This window comes from Metopolophium dirhodum, chromosome 6 (assembly GCF_019925205.1).
Source record: "Metopolophium dirhodum isolate CAU chromosome 6, ASM1992520v1, whole genome shotgun sequence".
Taxonomy (NCBI): Eukaryota; Metazoa; Arthropoda; class Insecta; order Hemiptera; family Aphididae; genus Metopolophium; species Metopolophium dirhodum.
In genome coordinates this window covers 4,767,455-4,789,542 of record NC_083565.1, presented here as the reverse complement: position 1 = coordinate 4,789,542, position 22,088 = coordinate 4,767,455, and the positions used below count along the sequence as shown (strand labels likewise).

At 30.0% G+C, this 22,088-nt stretch overlaps 2 protein-coding genes across 2 annotated transcripts; one reads left to right on the top strand and one right to left on the bottom strand.

Moving 5' to 3' along the window:
• The first annotated feature begins 578 nt into the window (after positions 1-578).
• Positions 579-15,526, top strand: LOC132947089 (cationic amino acid transporter 3-like). Its single transcript, XM_061017286.1, has 12 exons — positions 579-1,163; positions 6,117-6,245; positions 7,341-7,496; positions 10,857-10,961; positions 11,050-11,324; positions 13,378-13,475; positions 13,991-14,130; positions 14,303-14,405; positions 14,516-14,703; positions 14,793-14,947; positions 15,046-15,154; positions 15,321-15,526. The coding sequence occupies exons 1-12, from the start codon at positions 938-940 to the stop codon at positions 15,425-15,427; spliced, it is 1,791 nt and encodes a 596-aa protein (XP_060873269.1). The 5' UTR covers positions 579-937; the 3' UTR covers positions 15,428-15,526.
• Positions 15,527-18,485: 2,959 nt separating this feature from the next.
• Positions 18,486-20,091, bottom strand: LOC132946515 (large ribosomal subunit protein uL22m). The gene is made up of 3 exons (XM_061016552.1): positions 19,607-20,091; positions 19,314-19,527; positions 18,486-18,801 (listed from the first exon to the last, which is right to left on the bottom strand). The coding sequence occupies exons 1-3, from the start codon at positions 19,829-19,831 to the stop codon at positions 18,581-18,583; spliced, it is 660 nt and encodes a 219-aa protein (XP_060872535.1). The 5' UTR covers positions 19,832-20,091; the 3' UTR covers positions 18,486-18,580.
• Positions 20,092-22,088: the final 1,997 nt, after the last annotated feature.

Sequence of the window (22,088 nt, the reverse complement as noted above, 5' to 3'; positions counted from 1 at the left end):
AGGGAACTTCTTATTATTACTATTCGCCGCAGGTGGATTGCCCGTCTCGATTTCATTTATCCCCGGACAACGCCGCGGGTATAGAATATAAGTACCTCTGGTTAGCATCTGGTACCTATACGACAGTTAATCAAATTATAAACCGATTTTGGCTTCTAAAACGATTTCTCGAGTAGATTATCTTATTAATTTATATCGCCGTAGCTTTATTATATATATAATATATATTATGCATATTATTTTAAAATCAAAAGGCGAACCTCCTATGCACTCCTATAATAATAATCATCGTGTATACACCACGTGCCACATGCACGCTTCATAAATATTATCTTATCGCCAACATGTATTGACGTCAAGATCACACCGTAAATAGAGTGTACTCATTATCATAGCGTAATAATAATTTATTATAATATATTATATATATATTGTAAACGTGTATATTATACTATTTATAATATATCGCACTGTTATTATCTACGCCAGCCGTCTCCTCCTTCTCCGCGATGATTAGACATCGTAAGTATAAGTACCTATAGCTGCAGCTCGTCACGTGCGATGGAAACACGCGCAGTTTGTACTGTGAACGCGTCCCGCCACGACGTCGAATTTTCGTCCGCCCAACCGCTCGCTCGTTCGCTCTCCAGTCGTATATACGACGATAATTAATAAATAAATCGAATACACATAATATTATCGGTCACCCGCCGACCGATATCATCTATCATTTGGCCACATTGCACACACAATATTATACACATTATATACTTACAACATAGTATTATTGGCAAATTCCGGTTAAAAATTTCGGTTCTGTGATTCCGGTCTTCCGCGGATACGACTTCAGAGCGCGCGAGCGAGCAGAGCGCGTAGGTGGCGGTCCCACAGCGGCAGCCACGCGACTCTGCGGACACTATTATCTAATATACCTACGATGGCGGTCAGCAAAAAGTTGAACCGGAAGAAGACGATGGCGGGCGTAGTGCGTGAGTCGTCCATGTTGGACAGGGTTCTGACAACCACCGACTTGACGGCTTTGGGCGTGGGCAGCACCATTGGCGTGGGGGTGTACGTTTTACCCGGTGCCCTATCAAAGTACGTGGCCGGTCCTGCGGTCGTCGTGTCGTTTTTCATCGCCGCCGTTGCCTCCGTGTTTGCTGGTTAGTACAACAAAGTAAACCACAAAGTATAAAGACACCAAACGAGAAAGAACATTTTCAACGAATTTATATAGTTAAAATTTGACATTTTTAGTTAAGTTTCACTGGTCTATGTCAGTTACTCCTCTAGATTTACGATTTACATCATCGAATGCTGTCGTATTGATTGTCGTACTGACGCACCTACCTTTACTGACGTTGAATGATGAATTTGTGTTATATAAATTATTTGTTATTCAGTATATTCGAGTTCAAAGTTCATCACTCAAACATTTTTTATTAGGAATATTATATTTTTTCAATACTAAGATTAATTTCAACACTCAGTCAGTAATTTTTTAGTAAATTAGTAAATTAGTTATCTATATCTCATAGCTTTATATTGTGTATTTAAGGCTCTAAAATCTAAGTACGCCACATGGAATAGAAACAGAATGAAGTCAAATTTTGATGTTTAAAGTAATTTTCCTTGCTGAAATATTAGAAAAATTAATTTTATATCTAAAGTTAATACTTACTATAGCTTATAGGTGTATTAATAACATAGGTTAAAGTAATGTTGTTATTTTTTAATAATTGGATATCACCCTTAAATAACACTAATGAAGTGCAGTAAATGTTAACGTTTTATTTCCTAAAGTTAATTATTTGGACAAATTTTACTTTTCTAGCAATAATCGTAACATTTTTACATTTGGTATCCGTTTTATATTTATGTAGATGTTATCAAACACATTTTAAATAACTTTTACTGTTTCAATTCTTCGAAAATAAAAGTGTAATTTTCAAAACGTTTATTACATTCTTAAATGAAAAATATAATTTTTTTCTATGATATTTGTTATATTTCGCATTCATAGAAGTATCTAAAAAATTTAATTTAAATAAAAAATATTTATTAGGTTAGTCGCATATAGGTGCATAAAATAATGTAAGTAAATACTAAAATACTAAATTAGGTACCTATTGTATTTTATTTTCAGATAAAGATCGAATAAAATGCTCTAAAAATAAATCTAAATACACAAAAATATATAGGTACTTTTATTATTATTATATTTTTTTTTGTATTAAATAATCATGCATATTGTATAAACTTGATGCGATATATTTTTATTATATTTAATCGGTTTAAATTGTAACTACTAATATGTCATAACTCATAACTATTTACGTTCGATAGTTGAAATTGGAGCCTTTTGGTTTTAGTTTTGAATTAAAATACACATAAATCGTTAAGATACGTAAAACAATAACAAAACTATATATGCCGGCTCCTAAGAATAAAGAAATATGAATCTAATTCAATTAAACCTATCAAATTTTTAAAATCTAATATTCTGATTAAGATTAATATTTTTATTACAGAGTTTTAACAGAATTTAAATAATAAGACGCCCTATGTACTCTTGTGTTTTAAATCGATCCATAATAATATTTTAATAACTGATTAGGTATAACATCGACTAAAAATCAAAATACATGTACACCACGCCAATCTCTATAAATGTGCAAATCCTGCACGTTATTAATGATTTCGTCACTTCTAATCGGATCACCGATAATTATATATATAAACTAATTTAACTATATACCTAGTTACCAAATTACGTAGGTATTTATTGAAAATGAATAGGTATACAACCTTTTTGTAATTTTATTACAAATAGTGCGCCATTCGACCATTCGTGTTTGAATTTATCATTAGTAATAAAAAAAAAAATTTTCCCCTCGACAACATATAGACCATTGGATTTGTGTGGAAGGGTTACGGTTAACACGATTGGAACGTGTGTTTCTTATGTGGGGCAAGGATATTATCGCAAATACCCAGGATGTCACCCATCAGGGAGCCTGCAACGCAGGACGATATTACTGCTGCCAACCACCACGCCACACCAGGCCCCATAATATAAATAATACAATTATTTAAAAATAAAATATTAAAATATAAATACAGGTAGATTTTTTCTTCATTTCAAACACATACATAAAATACTTGAATATAGTCTTAACATATTATAACAATATAATATAGTGCAAGTTAAGGAGACGACTTAGTATAATAATATTATAGGTCATAATAGCGTGATTTATTATTATATTATAATCTATAATCTAAATACAAATTAGGTTATTTACATGAAAATTAAATAAACAACGAGTTAATAGTTGTACATAGTACATAACTGTGTACATATGTACAAACTAATTAAGCGTACTGTAAAATATCGTTATCACTACTTTATCATAAATATTAAATATTAAAATAAGATGTATCTAAATTCTATAATATGTTTACAAGAAATCAAATAATTTTTAGGTGTATTTAATATATACTTACACAGCAATTAAACTAATTTACTGCTCATAGATAATATAATAATATTATCAGCCATAACGTATATTATAAATATTTTGTCAACAAACTTTATAAAACAAATTCGATGAATAGCCCATCCCATTTTAATGTAGGTACCTACGACGGTGCAGTTTGAAATTATAATAATCTCGTAGATACGTATCAGGTCATATGTATATTATATTATGTATTATTGAGTATTGACCTATAAACAGCAAATCACAACATTTGCTATTATAAAAACTGAAGTCCATCGCGAATCAAAACACTTGATAATTGTTTCAGAACAATGGCTGATAATTGAAATATATAGTTATACAATTAATATAATGATAATAAACAGGAATAAAATAATGTATAAGGATAGAACACATATTTGAATACGCCTAACGATTACAACATTTTAAGATATAAGTCCTAAATTGTATGTGTTTCATGTTGTTGTTTTTTTTACTCAGAAGAAGGAATCAAATTCGATAAAAATTTGTTTTACATCACTACTATACTTTGCATATTTGAGGATTTGAGAATACATGATTGTACTTCTTAAATAATTTAACAGTAATAGATTTACAACAATACAATATTATGATATTTGCTTATTATAGTTGTATTTTGAATAAAGTTTTGTTTTAATTAATACCTACTACTTTTAATTATTCATTAATATTTTAAAATTTTAAAATTTTATTATAGTTTGCATGTCTTGCATATTTTTAAAATAATTATACCAATTTCTCGTGCACAAGTACATGATTATTCAAAAATTTTTTTGGTTAATACAATTGAGTGCCCCCACTCTAATTCGTAATTTACAACTAGAGACTAGAGTTACACTAGATACAAAATCAATTAAGTTAGAAACATTAGCATGACTATAATGATGCTTATTGGGGCTTTTTTATCAATTATTAACACTAATTACTATTTTATCAATTATAACTAAAATAGCTAAAAGGTTAATAATTGTCGATATTTACAAGTCATCAATAACATAATATGTCATTAAATGTTTTTAATCAAAATGTTACATACGCATGTATCTAATATTTATTGTTCTGAGAATTTAATGTTTTCAATTATAGTCCCGTTTACTATAGTAAATATACTGATTGTCAACAATTGTAGGTACAGATACGCCTAGTCAGTTGTAAAATTGAGTTGAAATAGGAAATCGTTATGGAGTCAGTACCGTTTTGAGGTATACGTTTCTTAACTTGAACAGAGTAAATAGTGTACTTCAGTTCACGGACAAATCGGCATCGGTGTGCCTCCTTTTATGAACTTTATTCAACAAAATGGGCAACCGCCTGTCGCGGATTGTATGTAACACTTGTTATATTTTCGAACGTAGTTCAAACCATTCTCCAAACTTTCCTGTTATCTATAAGAAAAGTCTCTGACATTTAAGAGTAAAGTCAGTCGAGTAATTTTGTGTATATTATAAGCTACACACGTACATTCAGATAGATAATATAAAAACCAATTTTATTTCTGTAACCAATGACAACTCTATATATAAACAAAACAAATATTCGATTTTCGTGATCCAGAACTAAATTATTGTAAGTATTACCCTATAACAACCTATATAGGTTTAAAAACGAAGCTATAAACACTCATCGAGTCTCAAGAAATATATGTAAAAATTTAATGCAAATTGGATAAGTGGTTGGTTCCAAAGATTAGCGAGCACTAACACGCACAATAATGTATTTATACATAAGGAAAAATTATTTAGATCTTGTAAATTAAACCTATACCAATTATTTCAATTAAAAGTATTAATGCAGATCTTACCATACTTTTGAGGACCATAGTTAATAAACTTGCGAACCAAAACTGATTATTTGACTATCAAAATTTTCAGAAAAAAAAATATAGTAGTTGCCATTTGAAAAAATAAAGTTGATTTTGCTATTGGTACACCTGCGTGTTTAAAAATGTTGAAATTGTTATAAAAAAATTGCCTGTTAAAAATAAAGAAACACGTCTTTTTTCGTTTTAACGAAATTCCATATCATCGATCCATAATCGTTAAGAAACACCGCGTATACAATGACATAACATACACCCTGTATATTAATAAAAATAATAAAGAATAGATAAAATTATATTATGTATTACATTGAATATTATATACATATCAACAATAACATTATATTATACATTTATATTTTCATGATATATATTGAAGATTTTATGATTTATTGGTAAGAATAGTTTACATTTTGTTTACATTATACATCTATACAAGTATACAACAATCAACACTTTAATTTTTATTATTTAAATCAGGACTTGAAACCGATATTTGATACCGATTTTAAATACCGGTTAAAACCGTTAAAACCCGAAATCGATACCGAAACCGAAAACAAAATCGAAAAAAACCAATACTGGTAATCAAAACCGAAATCGAAATCAGAAAAAATAAATACTGATATCCGAAACCCAAATCAAAATCGGAAAAAATAAATACCGATAACCGAAACCGAAATCGAAATCGAAAAAAATATTTACGGTTCCAAGCCCTGATTTAAATACCTCCGATTGTATACACGATTTGTATTAACGTTAATATTTTCCAGGATTATGTTACGCCGAACTTAGCAGTCGAGTCCCCAGGGCAGGATCAGCTTACTCGTACGCTTATATCGCCGTTGGCGAATTTGCAGCATTCATAGTCGGATGGAATCTACTACTAGAATACACAATCGGTATTATTAATATAGACTTTATAAAATATATACCTAACAATAATAATTTTCAGTTAAAAGGCAACCTTATATAATACAACATAAGTAATTTTTCAACAAGAAAATTTCATTCATTATTTTACCTATAAAACTTATAGGTATATAGGAGATATAGGTTACTAATTGAATCGGTCATTTGGAAAAGGTCATATCTCCATAAAATGAAAATTTTCAGGAAACGTAAAAAACTGTTTTTAGATGAAAATTGAATAACGGTTGAATTATTTAATTCCCTTATAAAAAACCAACTATAATATAATATTGATTATTTATACCTACTGGATTATTTTATGAGGGAATGAACGTGTTTGAGGTATGACCTTTTCCAATGGATTGTACATTTTCATTGATTATGACCTTGTGACTCTGAAAAATTGTTTATTGTATACATTTATCGCAGAAAATATGCATTATTATTATAGTTAAACACATCTATCACATAAAACTAATTTTGAAAATGTGTGGAGAAATAGCCTTTTCGAAATGATCGATTCAATTATATTTTCAATAAGTGTTTCAATAGTTTTAAGCTTTTAATTTTACTTATTCGACTATATTATAATATATTAGTATACTATGTTACTTTTTAAATTAACCTCAATCAAAATTGCTTAAATAAAAACACTTACAAGTAGTAACTTACAAGTTACAACTTACAACTATCCTTTATGTTTAACTTATATCAATTATTGAAGGTCTAAGGGTAAACTTCAACTAAAGTCTTGTCAACTGCCTTCCCTTGATTTCTAACACAAAATAATTTAATAATATAAATAATAAAATATAATATAATAATTCTTAATTGACGAACTTCATTGAGTTCAAGAGACAATATTTAAGGATAACATCGTGATTGTATTGAGTCCATCGTTCAAAGTACTTATTAAATCGCATCTATTTGGCTATTTTATAAAAACACGAACCGACTAGAAATTTTATTTAATATAATAGATAAAACAATAGTTTTAAAGTTCATGTGTGACTTATTAATATTTTCTATTGTGATTATAAATATGAATTTAAAATGTTACAAAATGTATTTATGGTTTTTTCCAGGTGGCGCTAGCATAGCCAGAGGAATGAGTCTTTACATCGATTCGCTAACCAACAAGACTATGGAAACAGCTTTCAGAGGGCTTTATGAGATCGAATTACCATACCTATCCGAGTATTTCGACTTTTTCGCCATGTTCATTGTTCTTCTGTTCTCTGGTAATAACAACTTTCTATAATATAATGTATACCTAGGTCGATAATTATAATTTATAAGATGATAAGATTTGAAACCACGTTTCTACAATTAATGAGTCTTTTAAGAGTTAAGAACAAAAAATGTATTCAAAAAAAAAGTTACGATAATAAGTTCGTTTAGTAAAATATATACCTAGGTATTTGAACTATTTATTCAAATAGGTATTTGCTATAATTTTCCTTTTTTCTTTGATATTATCTTATTATAGTTTATTGCAAATAAGTTGTTATAAGTTATAGATAGGTACCAATACTGTAAAATAAAATTACACAGACTTCAATCATTAGGCTATTTACATCTATACGTCATAATTACAGACGTGATCACAATCACATTTTCGAACCCAGTTATAAAAATAATCTTATCGAATTGAATGAACGTGATTTTATCATGGTGTCTCAATGAGTGGCTCTGCCTTAATTTTTATTATATATGAATGTATATTATAATAAAAAAAAAGTAATAATAATAATTAGTATAAGTAGGTATAAAGGTTAGAATGGGAATACATGAAAAAAAAATGATAACATAAAAAAGGTTGTTATATAGGAACATAATTATTATTATTTTAATAGTATGATAATTGTATTACGCCTTTAACGCTCATGTATGAGATGTGCGTATTATAGTGTAAATTCCAATATTTCACACGCTGTAGCTATCAAAAACCGATAACGAAGTATTTATCATATTTTATTATGTGCAATTAAAAACACAATTTTTGGTAAAAATAAAGACTTATTATTGTCTTTTATACAAGTATTGGTGCAATAATATAATATATAGATTACACACAATATTTTTATAAAGTATTAACAACTAACATATTGTTATACCTATTCTATAACTTATAATATACGTTAATAGGTACCTAAATTTCTCTATGCTCTGTATTCTGCATTCTGTAACGTTTGATATTTTACGGTTTAACTTATATATTGTACGTCTTAAACACGGAACAATAACAAAATAAGAGTATTTAGTATTATTAATAAGTAATAGCTAGTACAATTTTAAAGCTAGGTTTACACGAGACATGAATCACGAGTGAATCACGAGAGTGAACCACGCATTCGGCCCCACGACATATGTGTATACATATTTTTGTAAGCTTTAGGTACCTATATAAAATATACTACACAATATTTACATAATGTTAACACTCAGCTGTATATAATGCGTTTGATTAATAAATTGTTAGTAAAAATGAATAACCTATTATAGTCTTTACAATTATGACATCAGAATTTACATCCAATCGATAAAAAAACCTGATTGCTTGCATTGCAGCCATTTGCAGGTAAAGTGCATAATATTATTCTAAATATAGTAATGTATAGAACTAATAATATAATACCTATCTATGTTTGATCTAGATGCCTATAAGGTAATTAAGCAAGTATATAATATAATAATAAGTATTACAAGAAATTTAAATTTAATCTAAAGATAATCTACAAATGTTTAATGGGATATTCGTAATAATACAATACCAATACACAATAGAAACTTGAGTCTTATACGTCTTAACTTATAATACATTGTCTAAATAGTACCTACATAGCTACATAATATTGTAATATATAGAAAAGCTCTATATGAGATTATACACATGGTTTGACGTGATCAAACAAATAGTTTAGGTTATTAAGTACCTAAATGTTTGAACCTATAGTAATATAATATTCAGTTTAAAATAAATACGTTTACATCGTTTTATCTTTGATCGCTTTTTTAATATATATTTGTTTAACGTAAAATAATTATTTATTTATATTTAATATATATGTATACAGGGATTTACAAATATTGTGGGGATTATGTTAGTTCTTAGGGACTTCAGAGATCCTTGGCATTTTCGTCACACACAAATTGAAAGATCCTGTATACATACCTATTTTTTATATTTATGCGGTTAGATTTTCGTATTATTTTTATATATATATTTTAGAATTACCTAATCACAATTCGTATTAAAAAGTAATAACTATAGTTAATAATAAAAAAATACTGTTAATGAAATTTAAAAAAAAAATGTTAACATTTAGGTATCTTTAAAGGATAAAATCTATGGTATTCTTTTTATCTTTAATTAAAATTGTTGTATTTATTTAAAACTATCAAAACGATGATAAGACTTACGTAAGAAGTCTTTTTGATTATTTAGGCACATATTTCAATTTGAATAATCTTGTTCCAATAGGCTAATTTTTAATTTTGACCTATCGACATTAATTGATTATCTATTCTGTCTTTAGCATATTAACAGTTAAACATCACTCGATCAATTCGTGAATTGAATCATCATATCACCATACACCTGACCGACCGACTGTTTTATTGAGTTCATTATAGGTAGGTAGGTAATTTACGAAATGCGTACGTGCGTGCTGTGATGTGAATGTGTGCGTAATAATAAGCAATATCATGTGCGTATATCTAACGTACCTATAGTAGTATATTGTACAAGACAAAACTTTCGCTGTAAAAATAACAAAAAAAAAAAAAAAATACGGAAAATGGGAATTTTTAACAAAATATAATATATTATATTATTATATACATTTTGGTATTTTTAGCAAAAGCATATTAGCATTTAATCTATACATGGAATCATTTTTTAAATATTTAGGTTCATTTTTTAGCTATTGTGTTTTCAATTTATATTATCTACAAACGAATTTTCTCCGAAAAAAAAAAACTCAAATATATGCAAGCAAAAATCCTCGAAACATTTGTGTCTCAAGTACTAAAGTGCATCTGCGTATAATTAGCTATAACTATGGACTATTATTGAGTTTACTTTTAAATAATAATAAATTACATTATATAAATAGGAACCTATCTATATTTGTAAATCTAATATAAAATTACCCTCCACAAATTTAAAATTTATATTTTCTTTTTTTCTATATTTTTAAGCGTTAACAAAATTTGAATCGTATCTGAGTTGGCATTTTTTAGGTGCAACAAAGTGCACGGGGTCAGCTAGTATTAAATATTAATAATAATATTATATCATATATTATTATACCTAGATATATACAGAATAAATTATAACGAGTATCTGACATTTAAATGTAATTTCCTTGAAACATTTTAAGATCTTCGTTATACACTCTGTAATATATTGTTTAATGATTGTCCTTACCTCTATATATAGGGGAAATGTTAAAATAATAGAATATATCTATTATAATATATATTATACATATTATAATATACCTACTTGAATAAACAAATAAATGTAAATCTAGGTACATGGATACCTAATACATTATCATTATGCATTACCTATTGGATATTATGTTCTGTTTCAGTCGCTCTGGCTTGCGGTCTCAAAGACTCGGTGCGTCTCAATAACTTATTCACGTTGTTGAATTGTGCAATCATGGTCATAGTCATTGTTGGTGGTTCATTTCACAGTAAAAATTATTTAGTTAAACGATTTGCTTTATGCAGAATTTAATGATTTGTATACGTTATATCGATTATTGTTTTCTCGGACCACAGTTGATTTCAAAAATTGGTCACTACCGAAAGCGGAAGTGCCCAACTGGGCAGGAGAAGGCGGTTTTTGGCCTTACGGTCTGCAAGGAGCATTGCAAGGAGCGGCCACGTGCTTCTACGGGTATGTTGGGTTTGACTGTATAGCTGCGTCTGGTGAAGAAGTGAAAAACCCTCAGAAGTCATTACCGTTAGCCATCGTATTGTCGCTCTTCATTGTATTCCTCGCCTATTCCGGAGTGTCCGCCGTCCTCACGTTGATGATACCGTACTACGCACAGGTAGGCAACGCCATAAAAAAACTCATCTAATAATTTTTTTAAAATTTGCCCAAACACAAACCGCCTATCTAATACGTACCTACTACTTACCTAATCAGAAACTAGAGAAAAACAATATAGTAGATTAATTTTACAAAAAACATGTATCTTAATGAATTTGATACGAATATATGAAAATCAAATTTATGCCAATGAAAGGTTCTTCATACTTTTTATTTTATTTTTGCGTTGCCCTATTATTGGTGTGTCAAACTCGGGACAGTCAGATAGTCTTAAGATGATTTTGCACATGAAATCCAATTCTTTACAAAATTGACATAATTACTTAAAGACTTTGATGGAGCAAAAATAAAGGTTTTTACTATATTACAAGTATGAAGTAGCCAGTAGGTACCTACCTACAGAGTGTACTCGTACTTGTAAATTAAAATAAAGAATCTACAATATCTACTTTTATTTTGTTGCGAAAATATTTGAATATACAGCACGATCTAGGTACTAGGTAGGTGGGACCCAGGTCATAATTTTGCTGTAAAAATGACGTGAATATAATATAAATATTTTGAAAAATACAGCTAATATATAATATACTATATACATAATATTATCTATATTATAAATTAATTTAATATTATTCATAGTACACACTACTACACAGTCATAGTTAATAATTAAAATGCAATAGACAAATAATAAATGAGAGCGATGTCAAAAATATGAAAATACAACTAATATAATATAATATATACATTATACACATTAGGTACATTAAGTACATCAATATGATAATTTAATTTCATATTATTTATCACATACGTACAAAGTACATAGTCATAATTAATACCTAGTTCAAATGATATTAAAAGTTATGAATTAATGATATTTCTCTCAGGTTGTCATCAATTGATCGATTATTATCATCATCACATATCTGTTTAAGTCCAATCGCAGAATCTTTATATTTTTCTTTATACAATGCACGTGTCTTCAAAATGATTTATTAAATCTGATATAACACTCTTTGTTTCCTACTTAAAACTTGGAATCAACTAAAGTTTCAAATACCTACTAAAATTACATTATTTTCGGGTACATAATCTAAAGCTCCCAAATCGACTGGCTTATTGAGAGTAAGTTACTGTAACGGCGAGTTTATGCAGTTAACAGTTTACACACTGAACTTTATTTTCGTAGTTACCGCCTTACCAATGGTACCTACTCTAATCTAATCTATTTCTACTAAGTATACTAACATTACTAACCAACTAACCAGTAACCACTGAACCAAACCCGGAACTACGAGCTACATCGGAAACTACAGAAATATCTTACCAGCTCATGTGACATTTTTGTTTTTGCAACATATTTATCGCTACGTTTTTGCTGCAATATTTTTCCCATGACATATTTATCTTGACATATTGACGAACATAATATTATCGCCCACCGCAGCGAAGAAGGTCGTATCTCTGTTTTTACAATTTTTTTTTTCAAGTTGTCTCAACTGTTTTTGTGTAGTTCCCGCGAAGATGGTAGTAACCATAGAGTAATCTATGGTAGTAACTGCATTTTATTGTATAGAAAGTCTTTGATTATTTTATGCTACTATCAGTTTCGCGGGAATTACACAAAAAAAGTTATGACAACTTCAAAAAAAAAAAAAATTTGTGAAAACAGAGATACGACCTTCTTCGTTACGGCGGGCGTTATATGTACCTGGGTGCACCAAGTGGATGATGTAATGTGTGCTAAACACTTATATATATATAAAAAATCTGTTTTTGTCCCAAGTGACAAGTCATACCAACACCCATAGGCGCAAATAGGGGAGGGGGAACTTAAGAGGCTAAGCCCCACCCCAAAAAAATGTCCATAGCCCCTCCAAACATTTCCTACATTTTGTTTTAAGCTTATTCAATATTATAAAAGTAAGGCTTTAGCCCCCCCCCCTCCCCAAATCCCAAACGCTATTTGCGCCTATGCCAACACCCCAAGTTTGACATCGATAATATTAAAATACTTACGAACATTTTAAATACGCATTTATGTCTAGGACGCAAATATGCCATTAAGTCATGCGTTCGACGTTATTGGATGGACGCCTCTGAAATGGATCATAGGAGTAGGAGCAGTTTTCGGGATGTGTGCCTGGTAAGTATACCCAAATCACCGAGAGAACGCAAGTCGCTTGCGCATCCAAATGAACGCGATCCGCAGTCTTGAGGTCTAAATTCTCCCACCACGGGGTGATGCCTTTATGTGCATACAACGGCGATGCAGCGCAGTCTAGCGGCGGCACTCGCACTGGTAAAGTGGTAGGAATCCGCAGAAATAGACGAGTTTTGGGCGCCGCTGACTTGCGTTCTCTTGGTAACTTGAGTATAGGTATACTTAGTATGCAATTATGGAAATATAATCCTATGTACAGCAATCGAACATTTTAACGGCCATAGGTCACGGGGGGCAGTTGCACTCCTAGAAAAAATATTGAGAGGGTAAACTTATAATTTTAAATGAGTCAGAAATTGTGATTAATTTTGCCCCCTTCCCCAACAAATAGAACAAAATACCAAGTGCAGCCTATGGCTGCAGCTATATTATTTTAGCTTTATTATTTCTTATTATTTGTCAATATTAATAGTTGAGTAACTACCTAACGTTTTTAGCATGTTCGGTTCAATGTATCCACTGCCGAGGATTTTGTATGCAATGTCAAACGATGGTCTGATATTCAAAAGTTTGGGGAAAGTACACCCAAGGTTTAAAACTCCATTTTTTGGAACGATATTTGCCGGCATCATTACGGGTACCTACTGAACTATTTTTACTCATATAATAATAATAATTAGGTATTAATGTATTATGTATATTAATACAGAATGGTGATCACAATATAGAATACCTATCTATTGATTATTGATATAAAAATATTAATGTTTAATTATATCAATGAATTTTCGATTTTGTTTTTTTAAAAGGTTTTTTTTCCGCTTTACTAAATCTCCAACAACTAGTGGATATGATGACAATCGGCACTCTGCTTGTATACGTCATGGTCGCTGTTTGCGTATTGTACACAAGGTAAAAACAAAACTTGTCGGACATATTCGTTATCTAAATTTTTCGTAGGGCTCAACGATAACATACACTATTCCATCTATTTTATTATCTTGCAAACATTTTTATAACAGATATCAAGAACAGAGCGATATGGACTACGATATATTGGCTGATGAATACATCGAATCTACGGCATTGGTCACGATAAAAGTACAACACACAAAGAAGCAAATACTGAAACAATTATTCAACTTCCACAAATTCGTGAGGGCAAACAGTCTGAGTAGTTATGTAGCATCTTTACAAACGACGTGTTTCAGTAAGCAAAACCATATTTGCCCAAAGATATCGAAATACTTAATCAAAACCCATTTTTACCAGCACATAATAAAAAAATTTCAATTTCAGCAATCGTATGTTTGCCTCTTAGTCTTTATTTAAGTCACTGGTACGAGCTAAACAGTACCCATTGGATCATTGTACAGGTTCTTGTAGGTATCATGATTTTACAACTTGTATCCATTGCTATGCAACCGACGTCTAAAACTCCAGTAGCATTCAAAGTAAATCAACTACCTGCTAATAATAATTATCATAATTCTATTTCAGTAAATAATATAACATTATGGTCTTTATTTTATTTTATTTTTTTTTGTTACAGGTGCCACTTGTACCACTTACTCCGGCACTGAGTATATTTATAAACATTTATTTAATGTTCTTTTTCGACATATACACGTGGACGAAATTCATCATTTGGATGATCATTGGTTAGTATTTATTACGTCTTTAAAGAATATAAAATGTTTGACTTGGAGCTTATTTATTAATTATTAAAGTAAATTAACAAAAGATACTAGTCATAAAATAATTCTGGAATTAGCACAGGTATATTTGTTACTACTTATTATTGTTTTAAAATTTTATTTTTTTTAGGTTTTGCCATTTATTTTGGATATGGTATCACACATAGCAAGGAAAATAATCCAGAGATAAATATTGTCAACAGTAGTCAGTCAAAAACGTCATTAAATATAGATTGACATAATATTTTAAATATTTTTTTTCAAAACTTGTTCTCATTACAATTATCATCAATGAAAATAATATACAAATAAAAACATTGTTATTTATAACCTGCATAGCAACAAACGTAACTTCTCATTATAGATAACTTATAACTTATAATCACTCAGATGTTTTAGTAATGTTTCATATTTGTCGTCATATTCCTACACGATAGCTAAGACTAACACACCACGAAATTAGGGATAAGTCGGGTCGGGGTAGCAAATATATAGTAATGTGCACCATCGTAAAGCTTGAATTAAATTTGTGGATACATATATAAGCATAGGCATAGACATAGGCATACACGTAGGCGTATATGGTATATGGTACCTATATATGGTTAAAATCTAGGGGGGCTATAGAAATATAAATTAACACTTGTCATAAAAAATATTACGCAATGACATAATTTATTATACAGACAAAAGGTTAAGTTAGGAAATACTTTGAGAGGGGGAGGGGGCTAAGCTCATCTAAGCCTCCCAATTTACGCCTATTATGCTAAGGAAAGCAGAGCCAGCTGCAAGTTTTTACTGAAGGCAATGGTTGTGTGGTTTTGTAGGTAACCTACCTATAAATTGTATTTTGTTGCAATAAATTATGCTGCATAAGGGGAAGTAATGCAAACATGATCTACCTCATATGGTGCCGTGGCGATTCAATAAGAAAAAAGGGTGTTAGTTATATTAATAAATTAAAACATTTTGGTTTGAATGTGGCAACGTCACTCTATCTTGTTTTACCAAATGTACTATAGAATTTTAAATGTCTTATAAAAATTGCTTGTCCTTGAAATAATATTATCATAGGGGTGTCTACGGTGGCAACCTAGGGTGCCTGGGCTGCCCCTGCAATTTTTGAAAGGTGCCGGTCAACCGAGTTTTAAGTCAGAAAGGTTACAATATTTATTTATTTTTTTGTGGGTATCGTTATAATTACCATTTATGGAAAAATGAAAACGTTGATATTGTGTATCTATATGACATATTGACATTATGTACCCCAGTGACGACTGGCGGCTATCCTCAAATAAATATGTATTTCAGAGGAAAATTGTGAGGACCCACCCACCTACAAACACCATTAATTAGAAAATAGGTACAAATTACCAATATTCAATCCATGGGTCACATATTTTTGTAAATTTTTGAGCGATATCAAAATATAATTTATCTAATGGTTTTTTTTTTTAACAAATCTTTATTTTTATAAAATAGTTCCAAAATAAATAATACTTCTAATTGAAACGAAAATTTTTAACAAACATAAAATATATATAATATACAATTAATAAGGAATTGAAAACAGTTTTTAAAACGACGTTTATGTAAGGTACTTAGATTTTTAAAAGAAAGAAGCTTATCTTGACCTCATAAACTGCGCTGTACTATTTATTTAAATGGCGATTTATGTTAATAGAAAAATAGTTTTTAGTTACTTTTTTTCGAACATAAGTGCTGGCGACATACCTGTAGAAGGCTTTTTAATTACAAATTTCACTTATAGAGAAATTCGTGGTGGAAGGATTTCCGAGCTAATTTCAATACTAAGCTAAATAGTTTAAGGCAGCGTCGGGTAAAAATATTGCACAAAAAAATTTCAAAAATGATTCGTTCTAAATAAGAAAGGGATTGAAAACAGTTATCAAAACGACGGTTACGTTACTTACATTTTTAAAAGGAAGGAGCTTATTTTGACCTCTCAAACTGCGCTGTACTATTTATTTAAATGGCGATCTATATACTGATAGAAAAATAATTGTAAAATGTTACTTTTTTCGAACATAAGAGTTGGCGACATATCCGTTGAAGGCTTTTTTATTACCAATTTTACTATTAGAGAATTTAGTGGTGTAAATATTTTCGAGCGAACTTTAAAACTAAGCTAGATAGCTTACGGCAGCGTCAAACAACAATTTTGCCAAAAAAAATTTCAAAAATGTTCCTTCTAAATAGGAAAGGGATTGAAAACAGTTTTTAAAACTACAATTAAGTTAGGTACTAAGATTTTTGAAAGAAATGAGCTTATTTTAACCTTTCAAACTGCGCTATACTATTTGGCGATCTATACGTTGATAGGAAAATAATTAGGACAATGTTACTTTTTTCGAAAATATGTGTTGGCGACATAACTGTGGAAGGATTTTTTATTACAAATGAATATGTGAAGCAACACATGGACTATAGGATTTTTTATTACAAATGAATATGTGAAGCAACACATGGACTATAGGATCGCCGCCAGTGATGTACCCAACTTGGCCAACTTACCTATTTCATTATGCGTTATTTGACATTTTTGAACATGTGTCTCGTCGCTTTCATCTCCCGATGAACCACGTTTCATAAGGGCTATGATATATAGCAGGGATACAATAAACCCTGTAAAAAATGTTACTATCGCATTGGACTAAGGAATAATAATAGTTGGTTATTTAATATCTTACATCGAAACTGACCTACCTAAACACTTATAGTATTCGTAGTTAATACGTTTATCTTATTGTTTCGTTTTCAACAATAGAGAAAATAATAAAATTATTAGTACTTTTATAATTTTATTATTTTTACACAGATTTGCGCTTATAACAAGTATCAACTGACAACTATTGGAATATTAATTGAACTTCACGTGATTATTGTGATTTACCTAACTAAATTTAACTGCCTTTATATGCATTTGCATTATAGTATGTTTTTATGTGATAAAACACATATTCATCAACAATTACATCAATATAATACGAGTATAATGTTTTATTATTTGCATTGCACAATAACTTAGGGTATAAAATATGTATAAGCAAAAATTATGTGTTTTTTTTGTACCTTAGTGAAACTTAAGTGAAGAGTCACATACTGAAAACTTACGCTCATTAGTCCTAGAATATTCACTCAATATAATATGTATGTCGAAAATCACATCAATATTCTTTTTTTGTTATAGGTAGGTTATTTGGATATTATTTGTTTAAGTTATGAATTTATGATATTACCTTTACAAAGACAAAAATATAAAATGAACACATAATTCTTGTAAGTTTACAAACATTTTTTTTTTATTTTAGCAAATATATATATAAACAAATACATTTCTTACAACTAGTTGTTATCTTTAAATGAGCCTTACAATGATCCTTGAATTTTACGGTCACGGACCTCATCAACCCAGTGGGCTAACAGAGCTGGACCTGTCTTAGGCCAGCTATAATAATAATTTTCTGGAGGTGTACCTTCTTCTAATCTTACAAAATAATGACAATACCTGTACATGACTTCACCCATTCGCATCCTAGCATGTCTGCGCATACCTTTTATCACTGGACCTTTACCACAAAATGACTCAGCTAGAATAAAAAAAAATGAATACTATTATAAAATTTGAAAATATAATAATATAATCTGTTCTAAATTAAAACTATACTTTATAATTCTAGGTAATAGGTATTATTGTTGATTTTATAACAAAATAAGATGTTGGTTTATAAAAATTGAACAGAAAATAAAATAAAAAAATTTAATTTAATTTAACTTCTCATCAAAAAAAAATGACAAATAGTTTGTAAATATATAAATTAATTTATCTATCTTAAGGTTTCTACAACGTAATCCATTAAACTAAATAAGAAATCATTAATCAAAAATGTTTGAATATAGGTAGACCTATATTACCTTTACTGCAGAACTTAAGTAACTTAAAATTGATCTAAGCATAAATTACTGAGTAATCATTGGTGGTAAAAGGTATTGAATAATGAATATTAAAAAGAAACATTTAAAATAATGTTAATGAGTTAAAATTAAACACAGAAATGTTAAAACAATGTGATTGACACAATTAAACAAATTGTACTCTTACCGATCCACAGATTTGTCTTAAATTCAACATTATGCTTTTCAATGGCTAGCTGTTGAGCTTCTAAAATAGCATCTTTAACTATAGTGGCACCTTTACGCCCAACCAAGGGTAATTGTTTAAGTGCTTCGTCCACAGACATGCCACGCACAAAGCTTGCGACATACCACATTTTTTTGGGGCTGTATTTGATATTTAGTTTTTGGTGACACACAAACTGTAACATTAAAATAAAATAGCATAATTCAAGTATTCAACATAACTACAGAACTGCATAAATACTATAGGTAACATACAGCCGGTCTTCTCTCTTCCCCGGGTTCCTGTGGTGGGTAAATAACATCGTTATATGATAACCAACGTGTAGGTTCATCCTTTGAGCCAGCTAATTTGATAGAAGAGGTGCTGAAGTCCGTCTTGGGAGTAGCAAATAGTGCCACACATTCCCGAAGATTGATGAAACTTGATGGAAGTCTACTATGACAAAGTAAGGTCAACTTACTGGTTACACAATTTAACATTTTGTTTTAACTTTTAACAGAATATTTTTTCTTAAAAATTTGATGTTCAAAAATTATTGTTCTTTTTATTTCGAAAACAAATTTTAGTGCCACAATTAATGACAAATTTAGAGTTCTAACTTAAAAATAAGTACACGACTGTAAAAAACTCGGTAAAAGTGTGAAATGCCCAAACGAAGTAGGTACGAAATACTATTTTAGTTTTTTTTTATAATGCGAAATGTTCAAATGCTAATAAAATATTATCAATAAATAATAATGTTATTTGATAAGGAATAATTCATTAATTTATAAGAACCACATGATAATTTTGGGCCTCGGTCTTATCTATTAAACCGCGTCACGACGTAGATAACATGGAATATTATCTACATCGCGAACCGCGTAAGGGCCAATGGGCCCAGATGTTACATTATTTACTACTAGATAGCGTTTAAAATATCGTTTAAACCCAAAATTATGAAAAATATAGATAGGTACTATATTATAAATAATTATGGATGTTAACCGTAGTCCATGATAATCCTTCAATATTATGTACCTAGTTTATAACGTTATGTTAACTAATTTGCAATGTTTTTTTTTTCTGAATACTGATATTTGCATTATGCAATATGTTATGAATCTACAAAATATTTTGAAACTCCATCATAGCTTTTTTTTTTAAATAATTTCAAAAGCATTATGCATAGGTGTATTAAATAAATATCGTGTTTTTGTATGAGTACTTTTATTTCGTATTGGCTCATCCAAAACATTTTTTGGATATTTGTCATGAGCATAACTCATAAATATATAATTGTAAATACGAAATAACTACTAATTATAATCATAACAATCTAGACATTCGCTATCTAAAACGAGTGTGAAAAAAACGTTCCGGGATATTTGCGCCATATTGTTTACGACATTTACGTGGTTCATTATCACACACCGGGATAGTATGGGGATAATTTTACACCAGTTTTGGATCAAAAAATTTCTAACAGAATAACACTATTGAATCAAACTTTAAAGTAATTTACCATATATTATATAGTATGGTAGGTACATCGGTCAGCACTCTCCCCGAAATCGCAACAGCGACACGTCGGACCACGTTCTTCATCCCCCAACTGTGACACCGCAGGAGGGAAGGCGATCACGACATCGCGGATACTCAGGAACGAGACACTAAGGGCTACAGTCGGCCCGACAAGAGGAGAGAGCGCGAACGAGACAACCGGAGCGGCGGACTACGGTCGGCTCGCTAAAATATCGAAATAAAGCTCCAGACCGTATAATATTGTAAGCTGGTAAGTCGGCGAATGTCCCGTCGACCTCCCCCCAAAACAATGTATTTAATGTAACAAACCATTGTGAGGGGATGAGGTGGGGAATTGTCCCGCCTACCCTCATTTTGGCTCAGGCCGGTGTGTATATTAATTGTTGTCAAATAAACGATGGCGGCGTCGCGGCGGTAATGCGAAAGCAATTCCCGCGGCGCCGTGGGTTATAAACTGAAAAAAAATTGAATATTCAAGTATTAGATGCAATTTTTATTTACTTTCAGTAAATTGATATATCTATCACTTGGAAAATCAATAATAGTTTGTTTTGTTGATGTTTTAACATTTATAAGATAATAACCAATAAAAGTATAATAAAATTGTCAAATATTTTATCTCATTGTTGATCCTCAAAACGATATTATTATCCTCTTCTTAGTTCTTTGTGGTCTCAATAAACAGATAATCAATGTTTGAAAAGATTGACCGCATCACAATATGTACAATAACTTGACAAACCCTACTTTAAAACATTTACTTTATAGTTTATAGTTGCGCCAATTATGAATAGTATATAACAATTATTGTAAATGTACAATTTAAAATAATATTACTAACATCAATAATTAGTTTTAATCAGACAGTCATCAAATACTCCACCAACTCAATGATAAGTGACCATATGCCAAATGCATTGCAATTGTTAGAAATATTTTATTGAATGATCAGGGGGGTTTTTTTTAATATAAATGTTTTTGTGCCGAATGGATACACTAAAATGTTTCAGACAGATTTTTCGTAAGGTTTTCGTTGTTATGGTAACTTATTAAGGCGCCCGGTTCCGATACCATTTTGTCCTCAAAAATACACTTCGAGGGAATATCGATACTGCCTTGTAGAATCAACCAAATTTCATAATTTGTTTATTAATTACTAGATGGAAATATTCTACAGCCTGCATTGATCTCTATTTTCCAATATTTTATTCT

Bases quoted from the DNA above. Each gene is read 5' to 3' on its own strand.
- LOC132947089 (XM_061017286.1), top strand. From the start codon at position 938: ATGGCGGTCAGCAAAAAGTTGAACCGGAAGAAGACGATGGCGGGCGTA. The intron at 1,164-6,116 runs GTTAGTACAACA...AATATTTTCCAG, and splicing joins CGTTGCCTCCGTGTTTGCTG to GATTATGTTACGCCGAACTT. The intron at 7,497-10,856 runs GTAATAACAACT...GTTCTGTTTCAG, and splicing joins CATTGTTCTTCTGTTCTCTG to TCGCTCTGGCTTGCGGTCTC.
- LOC132946515 (XM_061016552.1), bottom strand. From the start codon at position 19,831: ATGTTAAATTGTGTAACCAGTAAGTTGACCTTACTTTGTCATAGTAGA. The intron at 19,528-19,606 runs GTATGTTACCTA...TTAATGTTACAG, and splicing joins GGGAAGAGAGAAGACCGGCT to TTTGTGTGTCACCAAAAACT. The intron at 18,802-19,313 runs GTAAGAGTACAA...TTTTTATTCTAG, and splicing joins TAAGACAAATCTGTGGATCG to CTGAGTCATTTTGTGGTAAA.